A 26,348-nucleotide genomic window follows, 5' to 3' on the forward strand; every position below is an offset into this window, starting at 1 on the left:
AGGAGTCCCCACCCACCCTCTGTTCAGTCTGAGGGAGGCGTGCATGCTGTGATTACCCACCCTTTTGCCTCTGAGCGAGAGATGAGAGAGCAGCGCCATGCCCAGCCACGGACACACTGCTTTTGTGCACACGCTCACGAGAAGCGAGGCTGCGAGATGAATCATCTACAGCGGAAAACAGGCGGAGCAGGTAAACAAACAAGCCATGGAATGCAAGGCCACCACAGACAGAAAAAAAGAAAGAAAGAAAGAAAGCACAAAAGAGGCAATGGGGTCAAGTCAAGTCAAAAGAAGGAAATAGAAAGAGGGCAAGAGTGACAACAAGTGAGGGAACAATTAATAGATAGGAAGAGAAATTGAAAGACAGAGAACACATATTTAAGAAGAATCGTTTCTTTTTTAGAACCCTAGAGGTGTCATGGAGAAAAAAAAAGAGATTTGTGCTCTCGATTAAATATGATATATTTTGTCTACCCCCCTCTTGAAGAGGGCAGCAAACACCAAACAGCACAATTCATTCACTTAGCTGGGAGTTTAAGGAAGACGACAAAGGAGACATTTATGAAGCACTCCTTAAGAATCCTCAAGTTTTATCAGAAATCCTCAATATCGTATACTCATTTAGAATAGGTATCAAAAATAAATAAAAACCCAAGTATATCCACATGTCACACCAAGATCATGTTTAATCCATGTCATCCATATTGAGAGTGTGAATGGAACACGACAAGACCAATGGCATGAAGGTGGTAAGTTAGCCGTATGCTAAACTGAAAGGAGGAATTATTCTTTCTCCGTGACATCTCCATAAGATATAGAATCAGGTAAAGATGAAAAGCAATAAGTGGCAAGAAAAAAGAAAAAGACAGACCGGAAGAAAGAACAGCTATAGAGACGGATAAACAAATATTTTTGATCCTGTTGTACGCATAATTTCTTGTAAATTGTGGTTTTATTCGGTGAAAGAGTGGTTTGGGAATTTATTGTAGACAAACAACTAGATCGTTGTTAACATTTGCAGCGAAGCCCTGGGCTGGTTGAGGCAGTACATGAATGAATGTTAATCGAGGATGAAAGATGGCAGGCACACTAAACAAGAAAGCAAGCAGAAAAATAAGTAACTCAGCCTATTAACTTCAGCACGAGGCAAAAGAAATATCACTTCACAAGATGTTTAGTCTAGTATCAAAGTTTGAAATCTTGTTTTCAAAAACAAGGCAGTGTCACTAAACTTGTTTTTCCAGAAACAAGATTCAAACATTGAATAATAGACACGTTGCCTTGTTATGGATATTTCTGCTTTGTAGAACATAACTGCACTGTTATGTGTCACACTCATCACGCATCACTGCCGTCCTCACCAGTTTAACAAACAAACAAACAAAAAATCAACAGAGAACAAGTCCAGAGAACAAAGAAAGCTGTGAAGAAAACACCTGTGCGAGCAAGCGCTGTCAGAAAGCAGGACAGACTTACTCAGAAGCTGTGGTTGTGGCTGAGACAGTTGGGAGGGGGATTGTCCAAACACAAATGGGCTGTGGACAAGGGAGGAGGAGGAGGGAGGTTGGGCGGCTTGCTCAAATACGGAGGAGGGAGCTGCTGAGAGGAAAGGCCCAGACTGAATGGAATTCAGTATGGCACTCAACCGGTCACCTGCAAACATGGAGACAGAGGAAGGGGAAAAACTACAGCTTATACTATGGTATGAGGTTTCCAAAGGGGGGGTTGGGGGGGGGGTGGTTGGTGAGGGTCATTCACTGTTTATTTTCTGTCAATCAGTCATCCAGTCATCTCCCATACATCACAATAGATTTGTGGAATGGGAGGAGCTGTTACGGGCATCCAGAGTCCCGGACTTTTAGGTTGGGCTCTTTTTCCTGCACAGACAAGTTTAATTGACTGGCAATTTTGGAGGACTTCCGGCAGGAGCAGGAAACTCTGCTGGATGAAGCAGAAGTGGCGGAAGGTTCCAAAGACGAGCGGCTGTTGTCAGGAATTATCTGGTTCTTTGATTAAAAGATCCAAAGATACGACGCCTGTGTGCATACGGAAAAACTGGAGGAGACGACAGAACTATCGTTCCCCTGCAGCATTTTGGCAAAAATCATCCGATGATTTGGATTCTCAGCCAGTTTTGGATGAATTGAGCTGCTATGTTGTAGGATTTTATTCCAATTCCAAAGCATTCGGAATTCGACAGCTCTCAGAGTGGCTTCCTCCCCTGAGCAATGTCGGCTGTTTGAGTATTTGCTATTCCACACACCAAAACAATTAATTATCTAAATACTTAAATTGGATGGTAATGATATATCAAGAAATATCAAGAAAAATAGGACTTTACACAATTAAAAAAGGGAAAATCCTGAGAAGTAGCAGCTCCTCCCACTTCACAACTCTATTTGGGGGAAAGATATATTAAAGGGGCAGTAAGCGATATTAATCCAATAGACTTTTTGTAAAATTCAGCGAATATTTCCTCACGGTCCGCTTGCTGTCAGTTCTGTGTGTGCGCAGCTAAAAAAATTGGGCTCTGGGTCCGTAATTTGAAAACAAAAAAAAATGGTGCGGACCGCACCTCACGACACTGCGTGTGCAGTGTGTAAACATCACTCCTCGACACCTTAGGAGAGGTGCTAGCAAACAATGCTATGACTCAGGGGTTTCGGCCTTGTGGTTAGCCCGTCGGTCTCCGGTTCGCGAGGCTTCGGGTTTGAGGCCCGGTCAGTGTTGCAAAATCATCAAAGAGACAACAGAGAGAGACAAGCTTTCTCCAAAATCGCTTACTGAGGGGAAGAGAGGCGTCTCTTCTTATGTCTTCATTTTGAGAATCACTCAGTGAAGTTTCCACATCAGAGGATCCAATGTAGGAAAGAATGCACCGTTCTCCATATGTTGTATTTTAGGCTGATGCTGCATCATTCCCAGTTCAAAACCAGATGCTGATGAGGTATAAATCCATCTCTCCTTGTCACAAAAGTCTTTACCTCTCCCAAGTGTATGAGCCAGATGTATAAGCAGTCTGTGCAAGTAACCATTTAGAGGGTCTTGTCCGGGTTAATGGCAGCCAAAATGGCACCACAAAAGGCCGCTCTTGCAAATTTAGTGATATTAATTAGACTCAACAGCATGTTAGCCTTTTTCTGCAGCGTACAAATTCAGGTGCATTTACATTAATTGTGGTAAAAGCAACAAGATTTGTGAGACGCTTAACCAAGATAAATTGCACCTGGCTTTTATTCAGACAGTTGAGATGACATTGAAGTGTAAATGGGGCCTTTAATCTACCGAAACAGCAAGCATCGTGACAGCAAGACAGATAACTTTCCACTTATTTGGATAACCGTGATGCTCTGATTAGCGTCGCAAAGTGTCTCAACAGATCAACCATCTCTTTCAAGCAAAGTGAGGAAGAGAAAAGACGTTTGAGAGAGAGAAAAAAATAAGCATCAGCAGAATATTCAGGCAGAAAGACAAACAGACATGTTTGGAACAAGCCAATCTTTGATGGTGTAGCAAAAAATGATTGGTTCATTCAGGTGATGTTTTCAGTATATTGTGGGGAAAACAGTGAATGATCAAATGTTTTCTAACAAAGTAAATTCAACACGACACAGGGTAAAGGGTGAAATCACAGAGACGTGTTCAGGGTCCGTTATTTGCCATTACCCAACGAAACACAGTCGTTCAAATGAGTGGAAGCACACCGACTGGCCCATGCACACAGACACAGACATATGCCTGACACATTGAGAGATGTCAGGCATGAAATAATAACAGCAGACACGACGAAAGGCATGCATAAATAAAACAACGTGACAGATCAGTGACTGACGGAACCTGTGATTTTTGAACCCAAACATCTCTATCCAAAAAGCCTTCTATGTAGTTCCTTACCACATGGACCCAATTGTGCTATTTAAAACGTGGTAATGTATCAAACTGTTGTGAAAAAAGTCTCAGTGGGAAGAAGTGAGATAGTGAATGCTACGTTAATGAAGCAGGGAACGCACGTTAAGGAAGACAGTGACAGTAGACGTGACAGTAGACTAAAGGCTGAGGATTTGAAAAAAACAACAACAAACGTCTAGTGTGAAAGAGGAGAATGTGATGATGTTAAAAGCAAAGTGATATTGAGGATGTGTTAACAAAGTTGTGTCTCTCGAAAACCGACTCCCGTTGACCTCACCTTTGTTGTTAGAGATGCCATAGTCAAAGCCCTGCGCTCCGTTCGAAGTCGCGGCCCTGTTAAAGGCCTGCACGGAGAAAGGGCTCGGCGGCGGGGTCTGGGCCCCGTGCTCAAGCAATGCTTGTTCTACAAGAGCAAAATTAGAGTGTGTTAACATACAATTTAATTCCAATAAATTTCATTCTAGCTCATTGAGCTGTGTTACAAAGTGATGGTCAAGGCTTACCGTCGTCGTGGCGAAGGTACTGGTTTCCCCCGCGGTCTCTGGCCAACGACCAGGCCTCTCCTTCGTCGCTCTCGCAGAACTCCACTACACTGTTCTTATCCAGCTGTACCCAGGTCCCCTCTGAGTTGACCACCTGATGCACAAACAGCACTCTTTATCCGCACTCGGACACACTTTTCATATCAACCCCCATTCACGCATGTTATTATTAATATTGCACATAACACAAATTCATCTGAGTGACAAATATACAAAATCTACAGCAGCGTATTCCATGAAATAGATTTTGTATATAACCAGATATTATGAAGAAAAGTAAAGAAAGTCCCCCCCCCACCTCAATTTCCTGAAATATAAACATTTTGGAAAAACAAACAAAGATGGAAGTATTAGTATGTGCAGGCTTCACGTCTCAGATCCAGACAAGGGCATTCAGTACAGGCTCTAATGAACAGCATGACACACCACAGCAGCCAATGACAGGTCAGATCCAAAAAGAAGGGAAGGCTCCACTCATCACCAGGCCAAAGATGATTTAGAAAGGATATATTGAGCATATCAAAGTATATATAAGACAGAATAGTAATAAAAAAAAGTGCAAGAGAGATGAAGTCAAGGCACAGAGAGGCTCCAGGATTTTGTGATCAGACTCCCCTCTGAAAAGTCTGGAGGCAGCTGAATATGACACCCTGAAACTGTAATGGATTTGTAGACAAACCGAAAATTAGTAAATCAGGAGGAAGCACACAAACATGTCGCAGCCACAGAAGTTGATTAGAACCAAACAAGTGGGAAAAGATACAGAACGCCCACCCAGACCCAGAAGCAACAGATTTATTCCCCTTGGAAAGAGAGATAACGTTCTTTTACATCCAAAATCCAAAACAGGGAGCTCTAATTTCTGAGAATTATGGCCAATTTACTTGCATCATCTTAGAAAGTACATTGTCATTTAAACAGACTCATCTATTCATCTCCAGCCACAAAAATAAAAAACACAATGCATTATTTGGGGTGAGTGCGTACCTCGCCTATGGCCTTGACCTTGTTGCCAAGAACTAACATTCCAATGGGGATACCCCTAAGGTTTGGACAGCTTCTGATGTTGTGACCAGAGGGGCCGGTCTTCACTACCTTATAAAGCCCCGGGCCGCCGCCCTGCCCTGCCCTGTTCTGCACCCGAGTGGGGGCCTCATGGGAAGGGCAGCTGCTCACCTCCTTTACGTTCTCCTCCGATTGGCCCCTGACCTCCTGCAAAAGGTAAGAGTATGGATTAGAAGCGGAGTAACACATCAACAGGCATACAGTCATGTGAAAAACAAGGACGAGGCCAAACTTCCCTGTGTAAATTAAGGTCACTTAAGTATAAAGATTAGGCCTCTCTCCAAAAGCAAGAAATCATAAATCAAGAGAAGCTGCAGGTCGTGTGGTCCCCAAGGTCTTAAATCAACAGTTCACCATCATAGAAAATACGTTCTTGCCAAAAGTTAGAGGAGAAGATTGATAACAATCTCACTTCTGTGAGTTAAATATGATGCAACAGCCAACAGCTGGTTAGCGTATTTTAGCATAAACACTGGCAACATGCTGGAAATTGTTGCCTTTAATGTTTTATTTGTTTAATCTGTACAAAAAAACAGGCAATTATGTGTGGGGCCTTTTTTTTGGCTGGGTGCTACTCTTGGAGTCAATAGGATGTTTCAGCAGAAACCATAAGAGGGTTACTTTTCTCTGCAAAACAATAGTCCCGCATATAATCCCTGTAAAACCACATCTTCTGTGTGGATTAAACAAGTGAGACATGACACATTAATTGGTAAGTATTAGATATGCTAATTTTATCACTTACAACGAAGCCAGTCTAGTTGTCTCTCCTCTTCTCAGTCTTTATGCTAAGCTAAGATAACCTGTAGCCTTACATTTCCTAAACGGAGAGCTGTATTATTCTTCTCATCTCAACTCATGGCAAAAACGCAAATGGACATATTTCCCAAAATGCTGAACTTTTCCAATAAAATATTCGAAGACGCCATGTCCCTTCCAAATGAGACAATTATAGGATCTCACATGAAATTCATTAATGGAAACCTACAAAACCCCCATCCTCAACAGCATCAAGTCATATATATAACACAAGTATTACATAAATCACAGTACATACAAAATAAGAATTAAATTTCCCATTCAACATTGAATTAATGCAACGTCACTGACCGATAGACAACAGACCCTACTCGTGTTTAGTACAATGTTCTCTTATTTTCATACATCTAAAGGGAGGCATGCTATCACACACAAAGATACAGCTTTTTCAAACAAGGCCTCATGCAACAGACTGGACATTAGTATCTTCAACCCCATGCAACATAGACGCTTGAACAAGAATTACTCAAAAATCCCACATGTGAATAATGCAGTAGTCTATAAGAGACGTGGCCGCTGATATACTGTACCATTACCGTACTGTACACACAACCATGCAACTGTGGTTCAACCTCTTATGCCTGTTTAACACTGTGGAAAAACTAAAAAAAAGTCACAAGGGGTTCAAGAGGACAAGTAGCATGAAACAAATAAGATGATAAGCTATGGGGCAGTCAAGCTATTTATCCCTCTTTCATACGACTCACCTGTGGTGGGAATATAGTTAAGGGGGTCCACGACAAAAAGCCGATATCCCTGACTCCTTGGCTAGCGTTAAAGACATTCTGAGCAACAGATTGTGAGACAGTCAAGAAACAGTAGATGACCCGAAGACGGAGAGAAAACAGGATGGGGTTTGCTCTTGTATTTTTTTGGAAGAAGAAAAACAATGTGTTTTTCATTTGGCCTGGCTCTTCTGGATATTTCCAGGATTTGGGAAAGTGAAGAAGGGAGGAGAGACCCTGACTGGTGTCGTCAGAGAGGCCGGTTACTCGTGGAGCACTGATAACTGTCACTTCGAAAGTGTGAAATCAACTGCAGTAAAAAAAAAATATATATATACTGTATACAAAACCCAGTTGCAGGAAGAATTGAAGGTTCACTCTAAAAAACCACAGGGTCGAAAATTCCAAATCAACGACCAAATCAAATACATGTGAAGAAGAAGACTTCCAAAAAAATTCCCCAGTTGGATGATGTAGTGTGTCATGCTGTTCAGACAGAGACCTTACACATGGAAGCCCACGGAATTGTAGAACAGTAGAGGTACAATTTCCCATTCAAACCTTTTGTGGACCAGTGATTGCTTCATGACAGAAAACCACTCGGATATTATCATCTCGTCTTTCTGATACTTTCCCATTACTGCAACGTTCATGTCTTGAATCATATATCCGGTCACATTCCTTATTTGATTCTGTTGCATATTATGGTGGTTTTTGTGGCATGGAGCAAAATGCGAGAGAAAAACTAGTTATCACATGCCCTTAGTGTGCAGGCTTTCATGAATTGTGAGTGAGACAAAAATAAGACTGAACAGTGCAGACTGACGAACTTCAACACAGGATGAAATTGCTCTTTTACTACATTTTCCTTCTCTGTCTGTTCCTGCAGTGGGGAACATGTCAGTGCACTAAGGTACTCCCAGAGGCATGTGAGCATTTACAAGTCTTTTGTCCAACCAAACATACAATGGTCGTACAAAGTAATGGTTAAACTTTTTTTTTTTCTGCCTTCAAACATGAGTTAAAGCATGCATGCTCCCCCAGCTGCTGTTCCTTTGTACAGTGTGTTAGTCAAAGTTTCATTCTCAGTTTAGCATGAATAGATGTTTCATGCAACACCCCCAGGGGTTATACTCTGATAAAGTTCTCAGTCGACCATGCTTTGAAGACAATTGGGGAGTGGTTGCCAAACACAATTAAGCCCTTTGCAAACCCATCATGATTGAACAACAACAAAGGTGATCTCTGAGCATTGTTTCCCCCAAATGAACAGCACAGGAGCCCCTCCTCTCCTCAAACTATGTCCGACTGCTCAGCAGGTCGCCTTCTACTTACGTCGGCTGGGACCAGTAGGCTCCGGCCCAGGTGCTGGTTAAAAGAGAGGCACCAGGCTTCAGTGTACCCATTCATGCTTGGAACATACTTCTTTACTGTCTCATCATTGAGCCTGAGCCACACCCCATCATCATTGTGGATCTACGGGAAAACAAGCAACAGAGCATAGCACAGCCATGCCGTCCTGTTACTATGGAAGCAGGAAGGACAGCACTCACGCACTCAGTCACTCACACGCACTCACTTCTGAGGCTGCAGGAAAGTCAGATTAGAAGACTTTAAATAAACCTTGATCACAGCACGGTGCAAGTGATGCATATAGTGTTGCAACCTAAAGGGTGACAGGTGCCAATATTGTGCATCACTGGTAAATATGTTAAATATCTGTTGTTGTCTCACAGTGATATCATGAAATAAATACTTTTTTTTTTAACACGCAGAGGCTAAAAACCACAGGTTTAGAACTTATACAACAGAGATGGATCCAAATCCAAAATAAAAATTGAAAAAAAAAAAATGGAATTTTCTTGTCGTTTCTTTGTCTGTTTGCTGGGTTTCAGTATGTTCTTTGTGTTTTTGTTCCCCCTTGTTTTTATCTGAAACTTTTTATTATTTAATTGCTGCCCATCTTGACCAGGACTCCCTGGCAGAAGATATATTGTATCTCCATGGGACCTTACTGGTAAAATAAAGGATAAATTAATAAATGAATGAATGAAATATATGGTGCAGGCATTCGTGCCTTTCCTGTAGCCTCAGAAAGCCCTTGCAAGAGTATGAAGCAACATAAAGAAAGGGCAACAAATTTATAAGCTTAGTGAGAAAGTGGTAATCATTACTGAGAGACGTTATTACATAACACACAGAAACCATCTAAGAAGACTCAAAATTACTTGTATAGTTTAAACTAGACAAGAACAATATGATTACAATATTTATTCATTCTGTCCTTATGGATTTAAAGGAGAAAAAATACAGAATAAAAAGTGGATATTGCTCCAGTCTAGTCTACTTATGTTCTACCTGGTCTAAAGTCAATTACCTCGTCAATGAAAGTGATGGTGCCATTGACATGCACTATGCCTATCTGTTCACTCTGCAGGGAGGGGTGACTACGCACACGCAGGCCTGCGCTGTCCTTGGACACAAATTTGCGGACCTGCGAGAAGCAGAGGGGAGATGGAGACCGTGAGCGGCAGGAGCAAAGAACAGAAAGGAAATTAAAGACAAGAAGTGCAGCAGGAGGAGAAAGAGGAAGCAGGACAAGTTGACAGTGGGAGATTGCGTGCACTGACCCACACAGAGCTCGCTTCCGAGTTACACACATACACACTGCGAAAAGCGCCAGTGAGAACCATAGATGACAAATTTGGAAGGAATACGCCCACTGATTCACGGTGCTTAGCAATATCGTTGCTTGTTTCCCCATTAGGGAGTGCAAAATCAATAAGTGATGATGACACCCAACATGCCACAAATATCAGTTTGCTGCTTTTTTGCATGTTTACTTTCAAAAGTAATTTCCAACTACTCTATATTACTAAAAAATAAAGTAATAGTCAATCTCTTGCAGGTGAAATAAATGACGGAGATACAGAACCAGCAGTAAGTATGTTCACATGCACACAGGAAATGAAGAGTCCATTACAGACTCTCATCAAGTTTCAATATTTGCAATCGGTTTGCTATCTATCTCTTTTCCGTACTGGATGTATGAATTTGTTCACTGGTCTATGTTGGATCCCACCACCTTGTACTAGACAGATATACTTCAGTCGGTCTCCATTGCTTTCTCTAGATTTGCGTTTGTTTTGTTTGTCAGTCCAGCAAACCAAAAAAAGCTAGAAGCTGCACAGAGGTGCCAACCAAGATGTCAGTTTTACCTGATGGGTGAGTGCAAGCATGAATGCATTCTGTTGGTGTATTGATGTTCATGCCCCTGTTGGTCAAGAAAACGCTCACCTTGCTAGGCTGAGGTTCAGCCTTTGGTTTCACCATCTGAGTGCCAGGTGGTATCATTCCTTTGGGAGGGTCTTTGACTTCTACCTCCAAACCAGCATCTGTATGAAAATGTCCATTTAGCAGTGGATATTAACATACTTAAAAAAGAGGGGAGGTTGTCTGTTCTAATAGACATTTACTTACCTATTTCAATGCCATCAATGGTGACATGGATTGTATAGAGACCGACTGCTCCCGGGGTCCAGTTGGCGCTGTAGGTTCCATCGGTGTTGGCGCGAATCAGCATATTCTCACTGGGTCTGTGTGGGGAGAGTGATCAGTAAGTAGATTGTAACTCAATTGGTTATTCATTTTAATTGCTGGAAAAAGTCACTTACCTCTTTGGGGTGGGTGAGGCAAAACGTAGCTCTTCAAATGAGTAGTTTTCATACGCCTAAAAAAAGACAGCACAACTATGAAAGACTCGCAAAATATTTAGCAATTGTGCAATAACAGAAAAAGTTTATTTTATCAGGTTTTCTCTTTACACCTTTAATCTTTATCTTAGCCTTTTGAAATGCTTTGAATTATGTTTCTGTTAATCATTTTGTCAGAATTATTTGCTTCATAAAAATTAATTGTGTTGCTTTTTTTAATGTTATCTGACAGTTGGTCAGCCATTACCAAACATGTCTTAATTCAGTAGGTTTACCATTTTGTTTTGTCTTTTAATCAAAAAAAAATATTGAATCCATTTTACTAGATGAGATGGCACAACTTTTATATACAAAAGCCATTGAAAGTGTTAGTGGTGCACATGTTTACACTTCAGCTGCAAACACTTATTGTTTTTGCTTAGCTGCCATTTCCTATAAGTAGCAAACAACTCCCCCTCGTGGAGAATCTCATTAATATACACAAGTGGGTTTGCGAGTGAGTGATGAGACAGTTACAGGAGGCTGACCTTCATCATGGTAATAGCAATGTATCGAGCTTCTTTCACAATCATGGGCTCATAAGTGGACTCCAGCTTGGGCATTGGCAGACCTCCAAAGGTAAGGTCGGGACCAGAGGACAAGGGGGAGGAGCTTCCAGGTAGTCGCTGCAGCTTCTTTGCATTCTCAGGCTGCAATGACTTCTTTTGCGAAACAGGTACAGCCTTTACCTCCACCTGCAAAAGAAACCAGAAGAGAAGGTTTTGTTTCAGACTTGATTTGACATTGCAGACTAAATTACAGTGTCAATTTATGTCATTTGGAAGCAGAAAAGCCAAAGCAATTATCCAGACCTTCATGTTGGGAACGTGCACCACATCGCCATACTGGTCTTTGGTCTGCACGACCACAGTGGTTGGCCATCCACAGCGAATGTCATCTTTGTTCAGGATCAGAGATGTCTTCTGAGGGTCTGCGTAAGAGTCTGGCTGCAGCCACCTGGATGTGGCAAAATGGCAAAGGGAGAGACGGACGGAGAAGGAAATAACTTAAATTCCTAATGAAGGAATCACGTTTCAAAATGAAAAATACATCCAGTAATCTGAAATCAAGATGATTTGACAAGACACAGCCAGAGCCAAAGTAGCTCACCTGGCCAGACGTCCTCCGCTTGAGGTCTGAACACAGGTGATGAAATCCTCAAGGAAAGAGTGCTCATTGGTTTGGAGGTGAAGGGGCAGATTTCCCTCAAGGGCCTCCAGGATGGTGGGCGAGTGAGACAAGGCTAGACCCTTGCCCAGGATCCCTGAGTGGGACTTGCAAACCTGAGGGAGGGCAAAAGAAAAAGTGAATGAAGCAGGGAAAAGTTCTAAAGAGATATATTGTTCTTTTCACAAGACAACAACCTTTTATTATCTGAGTTTCACAGATAATATACCTGTAAAGAGGCTTCTTCAAGAATCTCAAGATCCTCCTCCAATTCATTGCCTTGAATTAAAAAGATTAAAGAAACATATGTATGGTTTACTCAAGATGTCACACATGATACATTTCCTCCCATTTGTCAAAGTATGAAGTCCTCACATCACATCATCAAGGAGGTTTAGTTTTTCAAAAAAGCCCAGTATTCCATACCTATAGGGAGGGCCAGGTCTTTCTTCATCAGGGCTGCAGCACAAACGCTGCCCAGGTAGGCCAACTCTTTCTCCAGCTGGATGATACCCTGTAATGTCCAAAATGCTTTGTAAGAAATCTACTTATTAAGTTATAGAGACGACAATGGTGTTTCACAGACAACTGTGTGTACCTCATCGGGGCCTGGGTTGAATTCATATCCCACAGCCACACACTTGAAGCCGTAGAAGCAAGCCTTCTCATCTTTCACATAATCTGAGGCCGTTTCCAGTGAGAACAGAACTTCGTTTCCTGAAAGTAGCAGCAAGAAACAATAGAGGATTAAAAGAGTTTGAATTGGTGAAGATCTGTAAGTAACCGCTGGTAAACTAATGACTGCCTGCGGTGACAGTGGGCAAAGTGAAGCACCATTAAGCAGACTAAAGCACTCATGAGAACAATTAGGATCAATGAACAACAACTGGGCTGCAAGAATAACTGTTGGGTTGCGAACAGTGTCACTATTTAATCACTCTTTATTTATGCTTTATCATACAACACATTTCGTCATAAATAGTACCAGGGAATTTGCCAAAACATGCAAGTTATGATCCCATCCAGAATGTAAACACTGTTGCAACGTGGGAAGGGACACAAATGTTTGACTTGTGGATGAGGTGACTGAAATTACTTTCCTCATCCTTCTGATTAATGTTTGGGACGATGGCTTCAAGTTACAAGTCTGAAATGCACCTTAAATGATGAATGACGAAGCCAGCTATCCTTTTTAATATGATATCAAAAGCACTAATATCGGGGAGAAAATTGTGTGAAGTGTAATTATGAAAAGCTAAAGCTAATAACCTAAACAAAGGGTTATATTGAATATTTCTATATTATGATTTCAAGTCTAAGTAGAATTTGATAAAGATATTCAAGTGCTTAAATACTTAAAATTACTTGTCTGCTGCATAACATACTCAATATCCTCAACTACTAGGTTGTAGAGTGTTTCTTTGTTTTTACATGTCCAATAAAAAACTGCTAAGCTCTTCTCACCTGGCAGCACAAGGACGGTGGTCGGCCAGCCTGTGGCACCTGTGAACTTCTTCAGCTCGGTCCAGGTGTTGATGGTATCGTGGATCAGAGGTTTGCCCCCAAGGCTGGACAGGTGGAGGGTTCGGCTCGGGATGAGCAGGCGTAGGACATCCTCTGGCTGTGCAGTGCCACACTGTGGATCAAACTCAATGGTGGTCCAGCGGACACAGTCTGGGAATGACACCTGAGGAAAGGTGTGAGCGAGATCATGGTTAATTACAACTAAAATAGTCTTTGTGTTTAATAATTTATAACATGTAAGTTACTTGCTCAGCAGTTAGTAAGTAAAGGATCCCTTACCCTGTATTGTGAGACCCCTGCTTGCTTGTAAGGGTGGTCACTCTCCATTACCGAGTAGTGGTTTGAGGTGGTACAAGCTGACAGGCCCTGCTCAGGCTGGTTTCCAGTCGTGCTGTCTGTTGATTGGTTAGGATTGAAGGTGGGTGGGGCATATTTTTGGTTGAGCGCGGAGACGGCCGGTAACAGCTCCTGAACCAGTCCAAAGACCTCTACGGCAGCCTGGATGAGGAATAGGAGCCATTTCACCACAATGCCACATCAGGAAGAGTGTGTTTCGCACTAAAAGAGAAAGGGTTCACCCTCCTGCTTTGACCTCTTACCTTAGGTACAGATGCAGCCACAGGGCCAATGTAGGCCAGGATAAGGGGCAGAAGCATGGAAAACAGGCTGGAGGAACTTAATAGCTCAGGAATGTCATCCACTGGAAAAACCAAAGGACAGAGATTCAATCCCAGGGGGTCTGCAGCAGTAGCCAGTGTTTTCTTACAACAAGTGTAAGTTTGCTGTGCTTACCATCGACAGCAAAGGCCCTATGAAGCAGGTCCTTTGCAGCTCTGACCACAGCACTGACAACAGATAGGGATCTGCTGCAGTTCTTGTCTTCTTCATTGGCTTTGCTCAGCAGCTGAGACTGGAGGTCCCCATCATACTCGCTCCTGTAACCACGAAAAAACTTCAGTCAGGAAAAAAAGAATTTCTTCAGAAAGAAGACCTGACAAAAAGCTGCCTTTGTCCTTACCTGTAGTAGAGGATCTGTGGGATCTGTCCTCTGGTCTGGTTGGTCCCATTGCTGCTCAGGCTGCAGGTGCTGAATGTGAAGGACACACCGTCCGAGCACTGCACTGTGGTCATACCCCCATCACCATTAGCTGTCCTGCTACCGTAGTTTCGCAATCGGACAGCATACTTTACCCCTTCCTACAACAGAATAAATTCACAGATGACCAACAGTCGGACAATAGTTACGGTAAAAGCTGCATCTCAACACAAAACAACCTATGCACCTTGAGTGGCACAGCCTTGTCCAGGCGAATCTCAGCAATATCACTGGGAGAATCATCGGTGCTGTAGGTTCCTTTCACCAGCTCCAGAGAAGTCCACCTGTGAGAATGTGCTGAGTCCCCTGGGTGCTCGGTTTGCGCCTGAAGGGTGTCAGGGAAAATAAGTGTTACAAAACAACAAGATAAACCTGTTAAGTAACATAAAAAGCAAAATTGAAGATGAAAATGTTTTCAAAAACACTTACATCATCAGCCAACACCTCCAGTTCATACTCATGGATGCCCCCTCCTCCATAGACACAGACGCCCACCAGCACAATGCCGGGCTTGTCCACGGTCATACAAATGGCGTCCGGTGAGCCGTTGCCTGTGTTCCAGCTCCGGCCCTGGCTCGTTTTGGTGAAGCGGTTTGCAGATGCTTTCACAGAGTGGAGTGAGTTCAGCCCGTCAACCTGAAGAGTAGGAAACATAAGTTGGTTTACAACTACAAAGGGTGTGCAGGATTTATTTTACCATGAACACTAGCAAACAATGAACTGATGAATGGAAATCATTTTCTATATCGTCTGCATAAGCACCACCTTACACTCAGAAAGCCACCAGGTGGCAATAGTGAGGACAAAGTATAAAAACTGATAGATTTCAGATATCACTGCATAATCTAAAGATCTCGAGGATGGGTGTATAATATGAAGGCCACCTAAAAAAATGCACGGTCTGATAATAAATGGAGAAAAAAAAAAAAGTCTGTCTTTAAGACTCATGATTATAAGTTAGGTAAAAATAAAACAACAGCTATTTATATCACCCCACTGACAACAACTTGAGTCTTGAGTAAAAAGATGGCATGAGGAAATGGGAAAGATAAAATGCATAAAGAAGTGCAGTCAAGTTGAGGGATATAATCTGATCTCTTCAAGCTGTATCATAACGAGTCAGATTTTAACAGAGTGGGAATGTGGAAGCAGCTATGATCGATATAAATTTGAATGTCAAGGCCAGAAACAACAAAGGTTTTTACTGAGGATTGAGTATTGTCTGAGAGAACGATAGACTTGGGTATGTGGTTTCAACAGCCACGCCCTGTGTCCCTATACACATTCCTTGTGTTTGTGTTTGTTTGGGGGCGTGTAAGTACTGGTGAGTGCAGTTACCTCAGAGCCAAGGGCAGAGGCTGTGAGCTCGGAAACGATGGAAGCCAGCAGACCACAGGTGTTGGAGACCAGATGGGGAGAGAACAGCTCCACCTCCTTCCTCAAACTCTTCCTCACCGGCAGCACCACAATCACCAGCATCTTCTCGAGTACCTCTCGAAAACTGGCCATGCCCATCAAGTTCTCCTCCGTCTGCGCAAGTAAGAGGTTATTTGAGGTATTTCGACATGAGAAGGATATGGTATTGATCTCTCTATCAAACAGACTGACAGTATGTGACATGCAAAAACTCACATGGCTCAGTTTCTCCATATGGGCCACCAGCAGGGGGAAGCGGTGGGCGAGGGCCGAGTCGTTCTCTGTGCTGACTTGTTTGACCAGCGAACGCAGCAGCACCTCACCGTCATACGCAATGGGCAGGATGGATGTCAGCTTGACTGAGGTGTTGCATAGAGCCGACATTACGGCTGCCAGCAGACGGCTGCTGGATGTGCGAAAATTGGCTTCAGCAATGTCCTGAAATACAGGGAGAACAAAAATGAAATGCTCTTCTTACAAGATAACAAGGACACGCTGTCGGGGGAACTATGATTTTAAGGCTTGTCCATTTTCAGAAAAAAAATGTAAGCCTGCTGTATTTTCCTTCTTACCTGGTCGAGGCAGTTGAGCAGATCACAGAGGCAAGCCCACTGCAGAGCTGGGGTTGGGTAGAAGGAGTGGAAGCAGGCAGTGAAGGTGTTGTGGCACTCCTGCAGCACAGCTTCCAGCAGGGTAAGAGGCTGAGACAAGTAGCCCTGGGGGTCATTGTCCAGCTTGGTCAGGCAGTTGTCCATGCCTTCTGACAGGATCTTCTTCAGCAGGCTGCGCGTCTTTCCCACGCACTCTGCCAGCTTGCTCGACTCCTCCACCACAGCCTTGGTGCTGGCTACAAATCAAAACAACAAGCCATTTAAATTCTTATGAGGAGCTACACTTTAAATAAGGAATCTAAGGATGATTTTTGTCAGTTGTTTTCCCTTCAAAAAAGATATCCATAACTGAACAGGGAAGTTGGTTAGTTCTCCATGTTCCTACCAGCAATTGGGAAGATCTCACAGATGTAGACCCTGAGCAAGCGCAGGCAGCATGTGCCAACAAAGCGCAGTCTCTCCAAGTCCAGCAGCGTGGCGGTGTACTGGAAGCCCTTCAGCCCTCGCAGCTCCTCCACACCCAAGACCAAGGTGGTCCAGCTCCAGTGAAGGACACTCAACAGAGACTCAAAACACTCCTGCAAAGAGAAAGAGGTAGACAGTCACACACAAGTGCAACAAATAAATACCTGTGTGAAGACACTCAGGGAGAATAACGGAGTACATTACTCACCACTGACACAGTGCGAGCAAATGAGCGTTTCAGGATATGGACTGGTTCACTAGTCTGCTGTTTTCCTTTAGCGGCATTGCCATCATTCGAAGGAAGCCTAATGATAAAACATGAGGGAACAATCCAAATCATATATTTGACAAGTCTCTAAACAGAATACGCTTGTTTCACTGGTAAGAAAATGTGAGGAACTTTACTAGCCTGTAAAGCAGCTGAGGTATTTGACCCGCATTCACGTCTGTACCGTTGTTCGACTTCTTGGAGCTTTTGAACTGAAAGATCACACTGAAGAGGGGGAAAAGGCTGTAACCATTATTCAAATCAACGCTTCATTTAAAAGTGATCCAACGACATTAAAACAGTATCATATGGTTTATTTTCAAATGCAGTAGTTTTACCCATCATCAGTGGTAATGGTCGCTTGTCCATGGGAGCCACAGTCACTGCTGGGACCGGACACTCTGGCCCATGCCACGTACCACCAGCCGAGCTGCAGCAGCACCGGCTCGTCAAACATCATGGCGTATTTCTCCCTATAAACAAAAACACCCATCATTAATAACTATCAAATATAAAGATTATCACTGTATACTATTTCTCCTTGGGTAAATACAGATGGGAAAGGGATAAATAGTACCTGGCAGCACAGTCATAGGCCAGTACGTCGGTCTCGGCCAGCAGATCACCATCTGTCTCATGGTCGCCCCCGTCAGGTCCCAGCTCGAAAAGCTGCACAAGCAGAGTAAAATGGGTAAATATATTTTGAATGCCTGTAATTTGAGAACGAGATCCCACTTTATCCATTTACTCCATTATCTTCCACTTAGAGCAATTATTCTAGCTTGGCAATGAATATTGTCAAGCAGCTACATGTTTTTGAGGACTTTTTACAAGCTATGTAAATTTCTGTAAAATGTTTTGTAAATTGTTGCAAGAGCAAAATGGGTAATAGTCCAACTGACAAGTGACAACACTAAACATTCATTCATTGTCTTCTACCGCTTTATCCATTTAAGGGTCGCGGGGGGTCGCTGGAGCCAATCCCAGCTAACATTGGGCGAGAGGCGGGGTACACCCTGGACAGGTCGCCAGCCTATCACAGGGCCACACACAGAGACGGACAACCATTCACTCTCACATTCACACCTACGGTCAATTTAGAGTCTCCAATGAACCTAACCCCATTCTGCATGTCTTTGGACATATAAAAAAGAAATATAAGATTGAAATGGACTTAAAAATATGTTGGTCCTTTGTGGCACAGAAAGACTCACCTTGATCTTGGCAGTGTACTCCCCTCGACCTCCAAACAGGCCCAGCCCACCCAGAAGGATGTCCGCATCAGCACAGAAGCGGATGGCCTCCACAGAGTGAGCCGAGTATCCCCAACCACCGCCGTGACCTACAACATCACACGTGGGATCAATAGGATCAATAAAATAGGAACAGGTAGTGCAGGGTACATTGTTTATATCTCCTATGACAATTTACCTGTGAATTTTGACTTACAGCAGCAGTAGGCAAGAGGTTGGTATCAAAGCTTATAATAATGAAATACATCTGCCAGTATGCAGCATCATGCAGCATTTGTCAATTATCCTCTAAGAGCACACTTACTTTCAAAGCGATTCACCACGCTGTAGTCCTCCTTGGAGTAGACCTTCATCACTGCCTGGGTCTCTTCCTCGGCACTGGCTACACCCATCTTCAGCTCCTGCATGGCGGCTAATGTATCCAGGCAACCTAAAGGAACACCCCAGCATACTTCTTAGCATTGAAAGTTTATAACCAACAGTAATCACTCATGCAAACAGAATGTCTGGCTATAATATAAAAGTTTTCAGTTTTTTAGTTTCAGTTCTCCCAATGAAGGTTAGAGTTGTTGCCCAAGGGTCCCACAAGTTCCAGAGAAATACATATTTATCATTACAGCTTAGATGTCACTTCCTCATGGAATGTATTGATAATGCAATTCTAATGCTGACATTTGAATTTAACATTTTAATGTGGGTCATAAAAACAGACTGATGGAAATCCAGTGAAAAGGCCCATTGTTGGAACTTAACTATATTCTGATCAGAGCATTGGAGTCAATGACAAATCTGATTTAGATACACAGATGTCCAGTGACCCGGCAGCATGTGTGTGTGTCGCAGCACTCTTGCACACATTTATGAGACATTAATAAAAGATTCATATGAGTGAAAGGCTGGTGCAGAAGATTACCAAGGATGTGTAGGGCTCCGTGAGAGCGAGTGGTAGCTGCATGTGATCCCGAGGGCAGAGCGAGCTCTGGACTGAGGATGCTACAGCGAGCCTGTAGATCTGTAGCAGAGGGCATCCTGGCATCAGCTATCACCGCGTTGTAGCACCACATCTCTCTCGATGCTGGCAAGAATCTAGAGGGACAAAGCGATAGAGCAAACGGAGGGAATCAAAAAATTACAGTGTACATTTCAGTATGTGGCACAGAGCTATTCACATTAATGAATCCTTGGACTGACCTCCAGATGACATCATACACAGGATCCAGACATAGGCCGAATCCCTGGAGGTCCTCCTGCTCCGAGTCGTTGAAAGTCCTGCAGCTTCCATCCATTTTGTTGATGAGCAAGCATTTGAATGGAGGAGGCTCAGACAAGGAGGAGGGCACAAGGCCAATGATGTGTTTGCTGGCAAAGATCTCCGAAGTAGCCAGGACATGGGAGTTGATAAGAGCCTCATCAATCCGCAGGAACGTCTGGTCTCCACTGGCGCCAATCCATGTGGCCTTCCGTCCATATTTGGCACCGATGTTGGGCATGGGAGATGGCTTCGCATTCCAGTAGGGCATGTCTAGGATGGGCCGTCCAAGCTGCCCTTTCTGAACAACAAGAAGACATAAATTAATCTCTAATGTACATCTTAAGCATAACCTGTGTTGAAAATGAAGTTTCCAAAATTGCACATTAATTGAGTGAGAGTTTTTTTTTTTTTTACCGAGAAGCTGCCAAACGTGAAGACCTGCCCGTCCATGAGGAGGACAACTGTGTGGTTACTGCCTGCCGTCACCTGGACACTCGGAGCTGGAAGGGCCTGCACCAGAGTTGGAGAACCCCTAGCAGGTAGAAACCTCCAGTTTAGGAGGTGTGTCCACACAAGTGCAGTTTGCATGTTCACGTTTGTAATGTAATTCAAAATGAGTCTGGATTGGGACATTTCCAAAAGCTGAAAACCTGGACTGAATGAAGTGCTGTGCCTAAGTTGCCCAGACACATTTCCATCTTAAGTGTTTCCTCTCCCTGTTGTGTAGAATGGACTTGGACTTCTCTTCCCAGTTTTTTATCATTATCTACGTTATTTGTAAATAGCAATGGAACAATGCATTTTATTTTTCTCATGAACCATTTTACATATCATGAATAACTCATTTAACTTCAACACTCGTCACATTCATTTCAAAACATGTAAATCAACAAAAGCAGTACCTGGAGTTGACATCTCCGTGTCCGAGCTGCCCGTGTTGGCCGTAACCAAAAGTGTAGACGTCTCCATTTTCCATCAACACCACTGTAAAGCAACAAAATAGTGACTCGTCTTTTCCCCAACTTTCTTTACTTCAAGGTCAGACCACTCTTGTTAAATGTCATAAAAATGTACTTTGTGCCGACAAAGCTACTGGAGGTACCTGACCAGAAGCCCCAAGAGAAAAAATAAAGTGAACCTACCTGAGTGGTGAAAACCGCAGCTGACCTGCACCGCTCGCAGCTCACAGTCAAATCGCACTGCCCCTGGGGGATAGGTGGTAATTTTGCTGGCATCTTTCTCTCCTCGCTCGCTGCTACCGTCTACAAGGCAAACACTCCAAGTCAGCACATTTGAGGGGAGAACGGGGAGAGAGGGAGGTTTACAGTAGTGACTTCAGACCGCTGAGGTTGATGGCTCTGCACTGTCCTGGAAAAGGGAGCTGGAGGGAAGAGAGGACTCAAAAGAAAACGGGGAGGAAAAGGGAAAAGCATGCCGAAAATAGAAAGGAGGGGACAACACCTCTGTAACAGAAAGGCTTTTGGCAACCAGTCCCATTACAGATGGACAGATTGTACGTTTCGCAAATAATTTGTTTTCTTTTAAACATCCCTCTGCGTTTAAAGAGGAAGAGGAAATCTGGTTTACCCAGAGCCCTGTATAAGAGGTCAAAGTTGTGGTGGAAGAAGATGAATAGAGACCCATGCATTAAACAGTACATATGACTGTCAATACCTTTTTGGACCAGGAGCCAGATCATTGTGGTGCACCTCTGTAAAGGAGGCCAGCCCAATTTGTTTACAATACTTGAACTTTCCAGTAAATGTAAAATAAACACAGACTGGCTCGTGGCCCAAAGATTCACAGGGATAGGGTTGAAATTTTAGCTCATGGACAAAACTCTCAATGTTGATGAGTACACAGACGATGTGCTCGTGACATCCAAGGCTCACAAAAGATGCTCCAGGCAGGAACACGAGCATGCATTTCTCTTCTTGAGTATAAAACCATGAAGAGGGATGCTCGGGGGAGGTACCCCAAATCACGTAGCCTTACAACTGAGCAATAACACCAATAAAAGAAAGGTTGTCTGCAAAATGGGACGACATCATTTTCCTAACTGACATAAAAGGAGGAAACCCTGCTGTTCTAAGATAAACAAAAGTGTCAGACCCACCCGCACCACCTACTAGCAAGAAAAGTAACAGCAGCAGTTTAGAGAGGACAGACGTACACACAAATGACTTATTCTTTTGTACAGCAAGTGCATTTATAACAATTTGTCTTTATAAATTTATATTTTACTCATTTTATGTGAACTGAAGCAAATTTTTCTTCTGAATACTAATAATTGTAAGATTCACAGGTCTGAAATTGTCATTGTGTGTCCTCTGTCCTGGATAATTAAGAATGGGGAAGAAAGGGAAGGGGCTGAGACTCAGGGGCTAAAACAAAACAACATTATAAAAATAGGGGAAAAAAGTCCTTTCTTCTCAATATTTGAATAATTAACGCAGGTTTTATAAGAATCATGTTGGTTGAACTTAGCTTCACACAAGTGACTATTTGCACAAACAGTTAACGCTTACACTCAATTGTCTGATGTTTGTGATTGATTTCTATACATTTACATGAAATGAATCACATCTGAGAATTTTTTTTTAGAGCTCGCAACTCTGATTCCATCCTTCTGTGTCATGTTTGTCAGCTTGTTTTCCATCAAAGTTTGCACACCCCAGGGCTTGCTGTTTTGTTTGATTGTATTTGCTGCAGCTGTACCCGAGAAGTGACAAATCAGCTGCTACGGGAGTGATGGCAAATCAAGTTAGACAAGGACGTTGGTTTATATTTAGGTCTTAACAGGAGCAGCGGGTAGAGCAGGCATCCTTCACTGAGGAATAGAACTGTTAAACCAGAAAATGAATTAGCGTAACAGACCAAATCTTTATCATGCCTTGGTTCTTCCCTATTTGAACAAATTAACAGCAACAAATAAAAACTATTAAAAATCAAACACATAAGGCACCAGCCTTTTAAAAGAGACTGGACTTTAACCTGGTCTCCAATTTGAGTCACAGCGAGTCCTTCTTGCTAATAGGCTACGTTGTTCGTTACCATGAGACCTGGCGGAGACACAAGAGTCCTGCTTTCAGAGAGTGAAAGAGGAGGTGGGCGGGACAGCCAGATTGGGAGATGAGTCAAGTGGGTGTCTCTGCACCCGTTGAGTTAGTGAAGACCGTAGTACCTTTGTGCTTGTCCCGTTTATGCCTTAGTGCCTGAAGGGGTCTTATTCTGGCTAGGGCCTGCTCACGCTGGTTCATTAAAATGGGACCAGGAAAAACAAGGGGGCCTGGGGGAGAAAGACACTTTCACATGCATGCACAATGCTCACAAATGGGAAAGAACACATGAAAATACTACACCACAACTGTACACACACACACACACTGAAAAATTATAAGAGACACAAGCAAGGGGGAAGTCACCAAGGCACAACACCCAAGCTCACAGAGCCAGTGACAGCTATCTGAAACTTAACAGGATGGGTATAATGTTAGCTTCACCCTCTTCACTAACCCCCACTCCCCTGTGCCCATGCTGAAAGGCCTGCCATAGAGATAGTAACCTTTCAAATCCAAAACAGACCGCAAAGCCCCTTTCCTTAACATTGTCCCATTCTGTCTAGCCCTGCTCCATACCTCTGCCCTCCTCAAGCCTGTGTCGGCGGTTGATCCTCTGTCGCTTCTCCTCCTGGCGGATCTGAATGTGTTCCTCGATGTTCACTCCTGGAGGGGGAGGGACAGGCACAGCTGAAAACACAAAAGGCCCCGGGGTACAGGTAGCCCAGACAGGATGCAGGAGGAGGAGGAGGAAAAATGGAGCAGAGCAGAACAAAACAAGACACACATCAATGAAAAGGTGGAAAAAGGCGATGGAGAAGCAATGACTCTGCACAACACAAGAACAAAATGTAGGGCCGGGCGACGGCAGGGGCGCGAAAGAAAAAACTGCATCCAAGCAAATGCAACAGACAAGTGTGATAAGTGCAGCATAAGCAGCACACTGGCACAGCTCAGGACACATAGCGTACACAAATCCCTCCTTATGACAGTCATTTATTCTGACCACGTATGGAGGATTAGATATACTGAAAAAGTGATATTTACATCATGAATGTATGCCACAGGTAGATGTATGAGATTTTAACATATATATGACTTGTCAGACTTTGTGGTTTTTAAAAAAAATGGTGGTGGTAAAGATGAGATGTAAATGTTCTATGAATGACTAGAGAAGAAACCAGTGGGGGACGAGAAGTTATTAGAGGTCAGTTGCCATACCTAGCAGCAGGTCGAGAGGAATCATCTCCTTCACAGCATCGAAGATGCCTCTCTGTCTGGCCTCCTGCCCATCAAGCTCCCTGGCACAGGCCTTGCAGCAGCCACATGCCGAACAGCCAGACTCTCCAGACCCACAGCCACAGATACTGGTTGATAAAGTTTAAAAAAGATTCTACGTTTTTAAAAATCCCCCTAGTCAGATGAGTATTTTTGGCTCTACTTATTTCCACTTACCCTCCTGGTACTCTGTCTGGTCGTCCGCTGCTGACACAGCTGGCGCCGTAGCCGGTGCAGTCTCCGCACACCGTGCAGACCATGCACTGGTCCAACTTCCACTTGTGCATGCCCGGCTGGCACATCATGCTCTTCTCCTCCTTCTCCTCCAGCTCGTCCTCCAGGTCTTCATCCATGGCTGTGGCCATGCTTTCCACACCAAACGCTACGCCGATGACACAAAAAAACAACAGGAGAAGGCAAAACAATGAGCGAGACATCATATACTGTATGTCGTTATGTGTATTTTTTTGTTGTTCTTTAAATCATCTCACCTTTCCCTGTCTGGCTCATGGCTCCAGTGTCTCTGCCACATTGGCCCTTGTTGTTCACACCAAATGTCCACACTTCACCGCTCTTGGTCAGGACACATGTGTGGGCCTTTCCCATGGCAACCTGAGTTACAACGTGACCTTTCAGGTCTGTCACCTGGCCTGTGGAGAGGAAAGAAGAGGTTTCAAATTGAAATATATATTTATAGATAAATGCATCTTTTCACTAAGCTGAGAAAAAAAAAAAATCCCCATCCCGTGGAACTCACAGGTACTGTCACTGTAAATGGCATCTTTGCCAAACATGTAGAGCTCTCCTTCCTTGGTGACGATGCTGCTGCTGCCATTGTTGCACGCTGTGTACACCGCCGTCTTGGTCTCGAGTTTGATCATCTTCTTGGGCTTGTACGGTTTGGGCTGCCTGCGACTTTTAGCTGCGAAGGAAAATACCAACGTCCACTTCAGCTGAGATGGCTTTGATTTTGTGTTTATTGGAAGTTAAATAGAATAAATTATTTTTGTTTTTTGTAGTTTAAAATTGCCTTACTGGACTCTCCATCCTCTCCCTTGCTGGCAGAGCCTGTGAAGAACACACTTCCGTCTTCGGCCACCAGAAGAGCATGAGAGCCATCGTGACCGACTGAGAACTGAATGATCTTGGGAGACTTTGTAACAGGCAGTTCCACCCATTTCCCTGCTGACGGGCCACCCTGCTTTATACCCAGGCTCTGGTACTTTCCTGTGTAGTAGATCTGTGAAAAGAGGGATGGGGAAGCATGGTCAAAGAGAGAAAACAGAACAGAGAAAAAAATATATATTATTAAAGTACGTTATATATTGTGCTGCGGGTTGAGCTGACAACCCTGGACAAATTCTTGTCAACACCATGTTTTCAGCAAGAGCCATCTGCGGTGGCACCCAACTTCTTACAGTGAATGCAGTGAATGATGACATTCAGCCCCCAGGATTACTTGCGTTTCTAGCCCTTACATGTGAAAGACTAGTTGCACTTTTGGCAAAGAGTATCAACGCCTGTGAAGTGTAACCACACGTTTGAACGATAAGTTCTCTCCACCATTGTCACTAAACGGAGGATCTCAGTGGGTGTGTGTATGTATATGTTAAGAGTTTGTGAAAGAGATCACTCTTCTTGGCTGGGAGTAGTGAAAACGCGTGATAGATGAAAGTCTTAATCCAAAATGCACTTGATGAGATAAAATGTGCAAGATTGGAAATACATTTTCTTAATTTCTCTAGTACTAAGAACAGAACAGATAACAGCTTATCAATACTACGGTATTTAATAACTCAGCACCGGGGTCCTGTTTAATACCAGGTTTTTGTATCAGTCCCTATGTTTTAATGCAATGGTCACAGTCTTCATCCATGTGTATGTTTCACCCATTGCAACCAGCAGGGGCAGCTTGTGATAAAACATATATAATGGCTGCTGCGGGGGATGAGAGAATTGTTATTACTCAAATCATCTGACATTGACTTTGTGACGTTGCACAACCCCTGAAAACAAACACAAAAAAAACAACATCAGTAGCCTTTAAGCCACAAACAGTGGGCCTTTGATGTTTGTCAGTAGTATCACATGTCTGGCACAATGTCCAGTCCAAGTGATGAGTGACCTTTGTGCCAAGATACTGAACA

At 43.4% G+C, this 26,348-nt stretch overlaps 1 protein-coding gene across 24 annotated transcripts in view; it reads right to left on the reverse strand.

Annotated features, from left to right (window-relative positions):
- mycbp2 (MYC binding protein 2) overlaps positions 1-26,348 on the reverse strand; it is a 53,903-nt gene that overhangs the window by 12,074 nt on the left and 15,481 nt on the right. For 6 of the 24 annotated variants that reach the window (XM_047337396.1, XM_047337377.1, XM_047337380.1 and 3 more), the window contains exons 12-56: positions 25,237-25,441; positions 24,959-25,123; positions 24,693-24,851; positions 24,379-24,583; positions 24,145-24,290; positions 23,503-23,613; positions 23,049-23,153; positions 21,007-21,126; positions 20,767-20,848; positions 20,279-20,396; positions 19,804-20,162; positions 19,526-19,698; positions 18,917-19,042; positions 18,574-18,701; positions 17,937-18,028; positions 17,698-17,832; positions 17,501-17,584; positions 17,300-17,396; positions 17,012-17,204; positions 16,588-16,862; positions 16,232-16,453; positions 15,938-16,129; positions 15,029-15,235; positions 14,787-14,924; positions 14,522-14,700; positions 14,296-14,438; positions 14,103-14,203; positions 13,783-14,001; positions 13,444-13,666; positions 12,578-12,696; positions 12,406-12,493; positions 12,209-12,258; positions 11,923-12,095; positions 11,625-11,769; positions 11,301-11,507; positions 10,735-10,790; positions 10,541-10,656; positions 10,358-10,455; positions 9,438-9,554; positions 8,396-8,536; positions 5,439-5,663; positions 4,413-4,545; positions 4,187-4,312; positions 1,477-1,653; positions 61-165 (exon numbers count right to left, since the gene is read on the reverse strand). In XM_047337396.1, the coding sequence (XP_047193352.1) occupies positions 61-165; positions 1,477-1,653; positions 4,187-4,312; positions 4,413-4,545; positions 5,439-5,663; positions 8,396-8,536; positions 9,438-9,554; positions 10,358-10,455; positions 10,541-10,656; positions 10,735-10,790; positions 11,301-11,507; positions 11,625-11,769; positions 11,923-12,095; positions 12,209-12,258; positions 12,406-12,493; positions 12,578-12,696; positions 13,444-13,666; positions 13,783-14,001; positions 14,103-14,203; positions 14,296-14,438; positions 14,522-14,700; positions 14,787-14,924; positions 15,029-15,235; positions 15,938-16,129; positions 16,232-16,453; positions 16,588-16,862; positions 17,012-17,204; positions 17,300-17,396; positions 17,501-17,584; positions 17,698-17,832; positions 17,937-18,028; positions 18,574-18,701; positions 18,917-19,042; positions 19,526-19,698; positions 19,804-20,162; positions 20,279-20,396; positions 20,767-20,848; positions 21,007-21,126; positions 23,049-23,153; positions 23,503-23,613; positions 24,145-24,290; positions 24,379-24,583; positions 24,693-24,851; positions 24,959-25,123; positions 25,237-25,441 (6,778 nt within the window). The remainder of the gene's footprint in view (positions 1-60; positions 166-1,476; positions 1,654-4,186; positions 4,313-4,412; positions 4,546-5,438; positions 5,664-8,395; positions 8,537-9,437; positions 9,555-10,357; positions 10,456-10,540; positions 10,657-10,734; positions 10,791-11,300; positions 11,508-11,624; positions 11,770-11,922; positions 12,096-12,208; positions 12,259-12,405; positions 12,494-12,577; positions 12,697-13,443; positions 13,667-13,782; positions 14,002-14,102; positions 14,204-14,295; positions 14,439-14,521; positions 14,701-14,786; positions 14,925-15,028; positions 15,236-15,937; positions 16,130-16,231; positions 16,454-16,587; positions 16,863-17,011; positions 17,205-17,299; positions 17,397-17,500; positions 17,585-17,697; positions 17,833-17,936; positions 18,029-18,573; positions 18,702-18,916; positions 19,043-19,525; positions 19,699-19,803; positions 20,163-20,278; positions 20,397-20,766; positions 20,849-21,006; positions 21,127-23,048; positions 23,154-23,502; positions 23,614-24,144; positions 24,291-24,378; positions 24,584-24,692; positions 24,852-24,958; positions 25,124-25,236; positions 25,442-26,348) is intronic. The other 18 variants (XM_047337397.1, XM_047337387.1, XM_047337385.1 and 15 more) reach the window with 13 other exon arrangements.

The sequence above is a fragment of the Scophthalmus maximus genome, chromosome 14 (assembly GCF_022379125.1).
Source record: "Scophthalmus maximus strain ysfricsl-2021 chromosome 14, ASM2237912v1, whole genome shotgun sequence".
In the NCBI taxonomy this organism is placed as follows: domain Eukaryota; kingdom Metazoa; phylum Chordata; class Actinopteri; order Pleuronectiformes; family Scophthalmidae; genus Scophthalmus; species Scophthalmus maximus.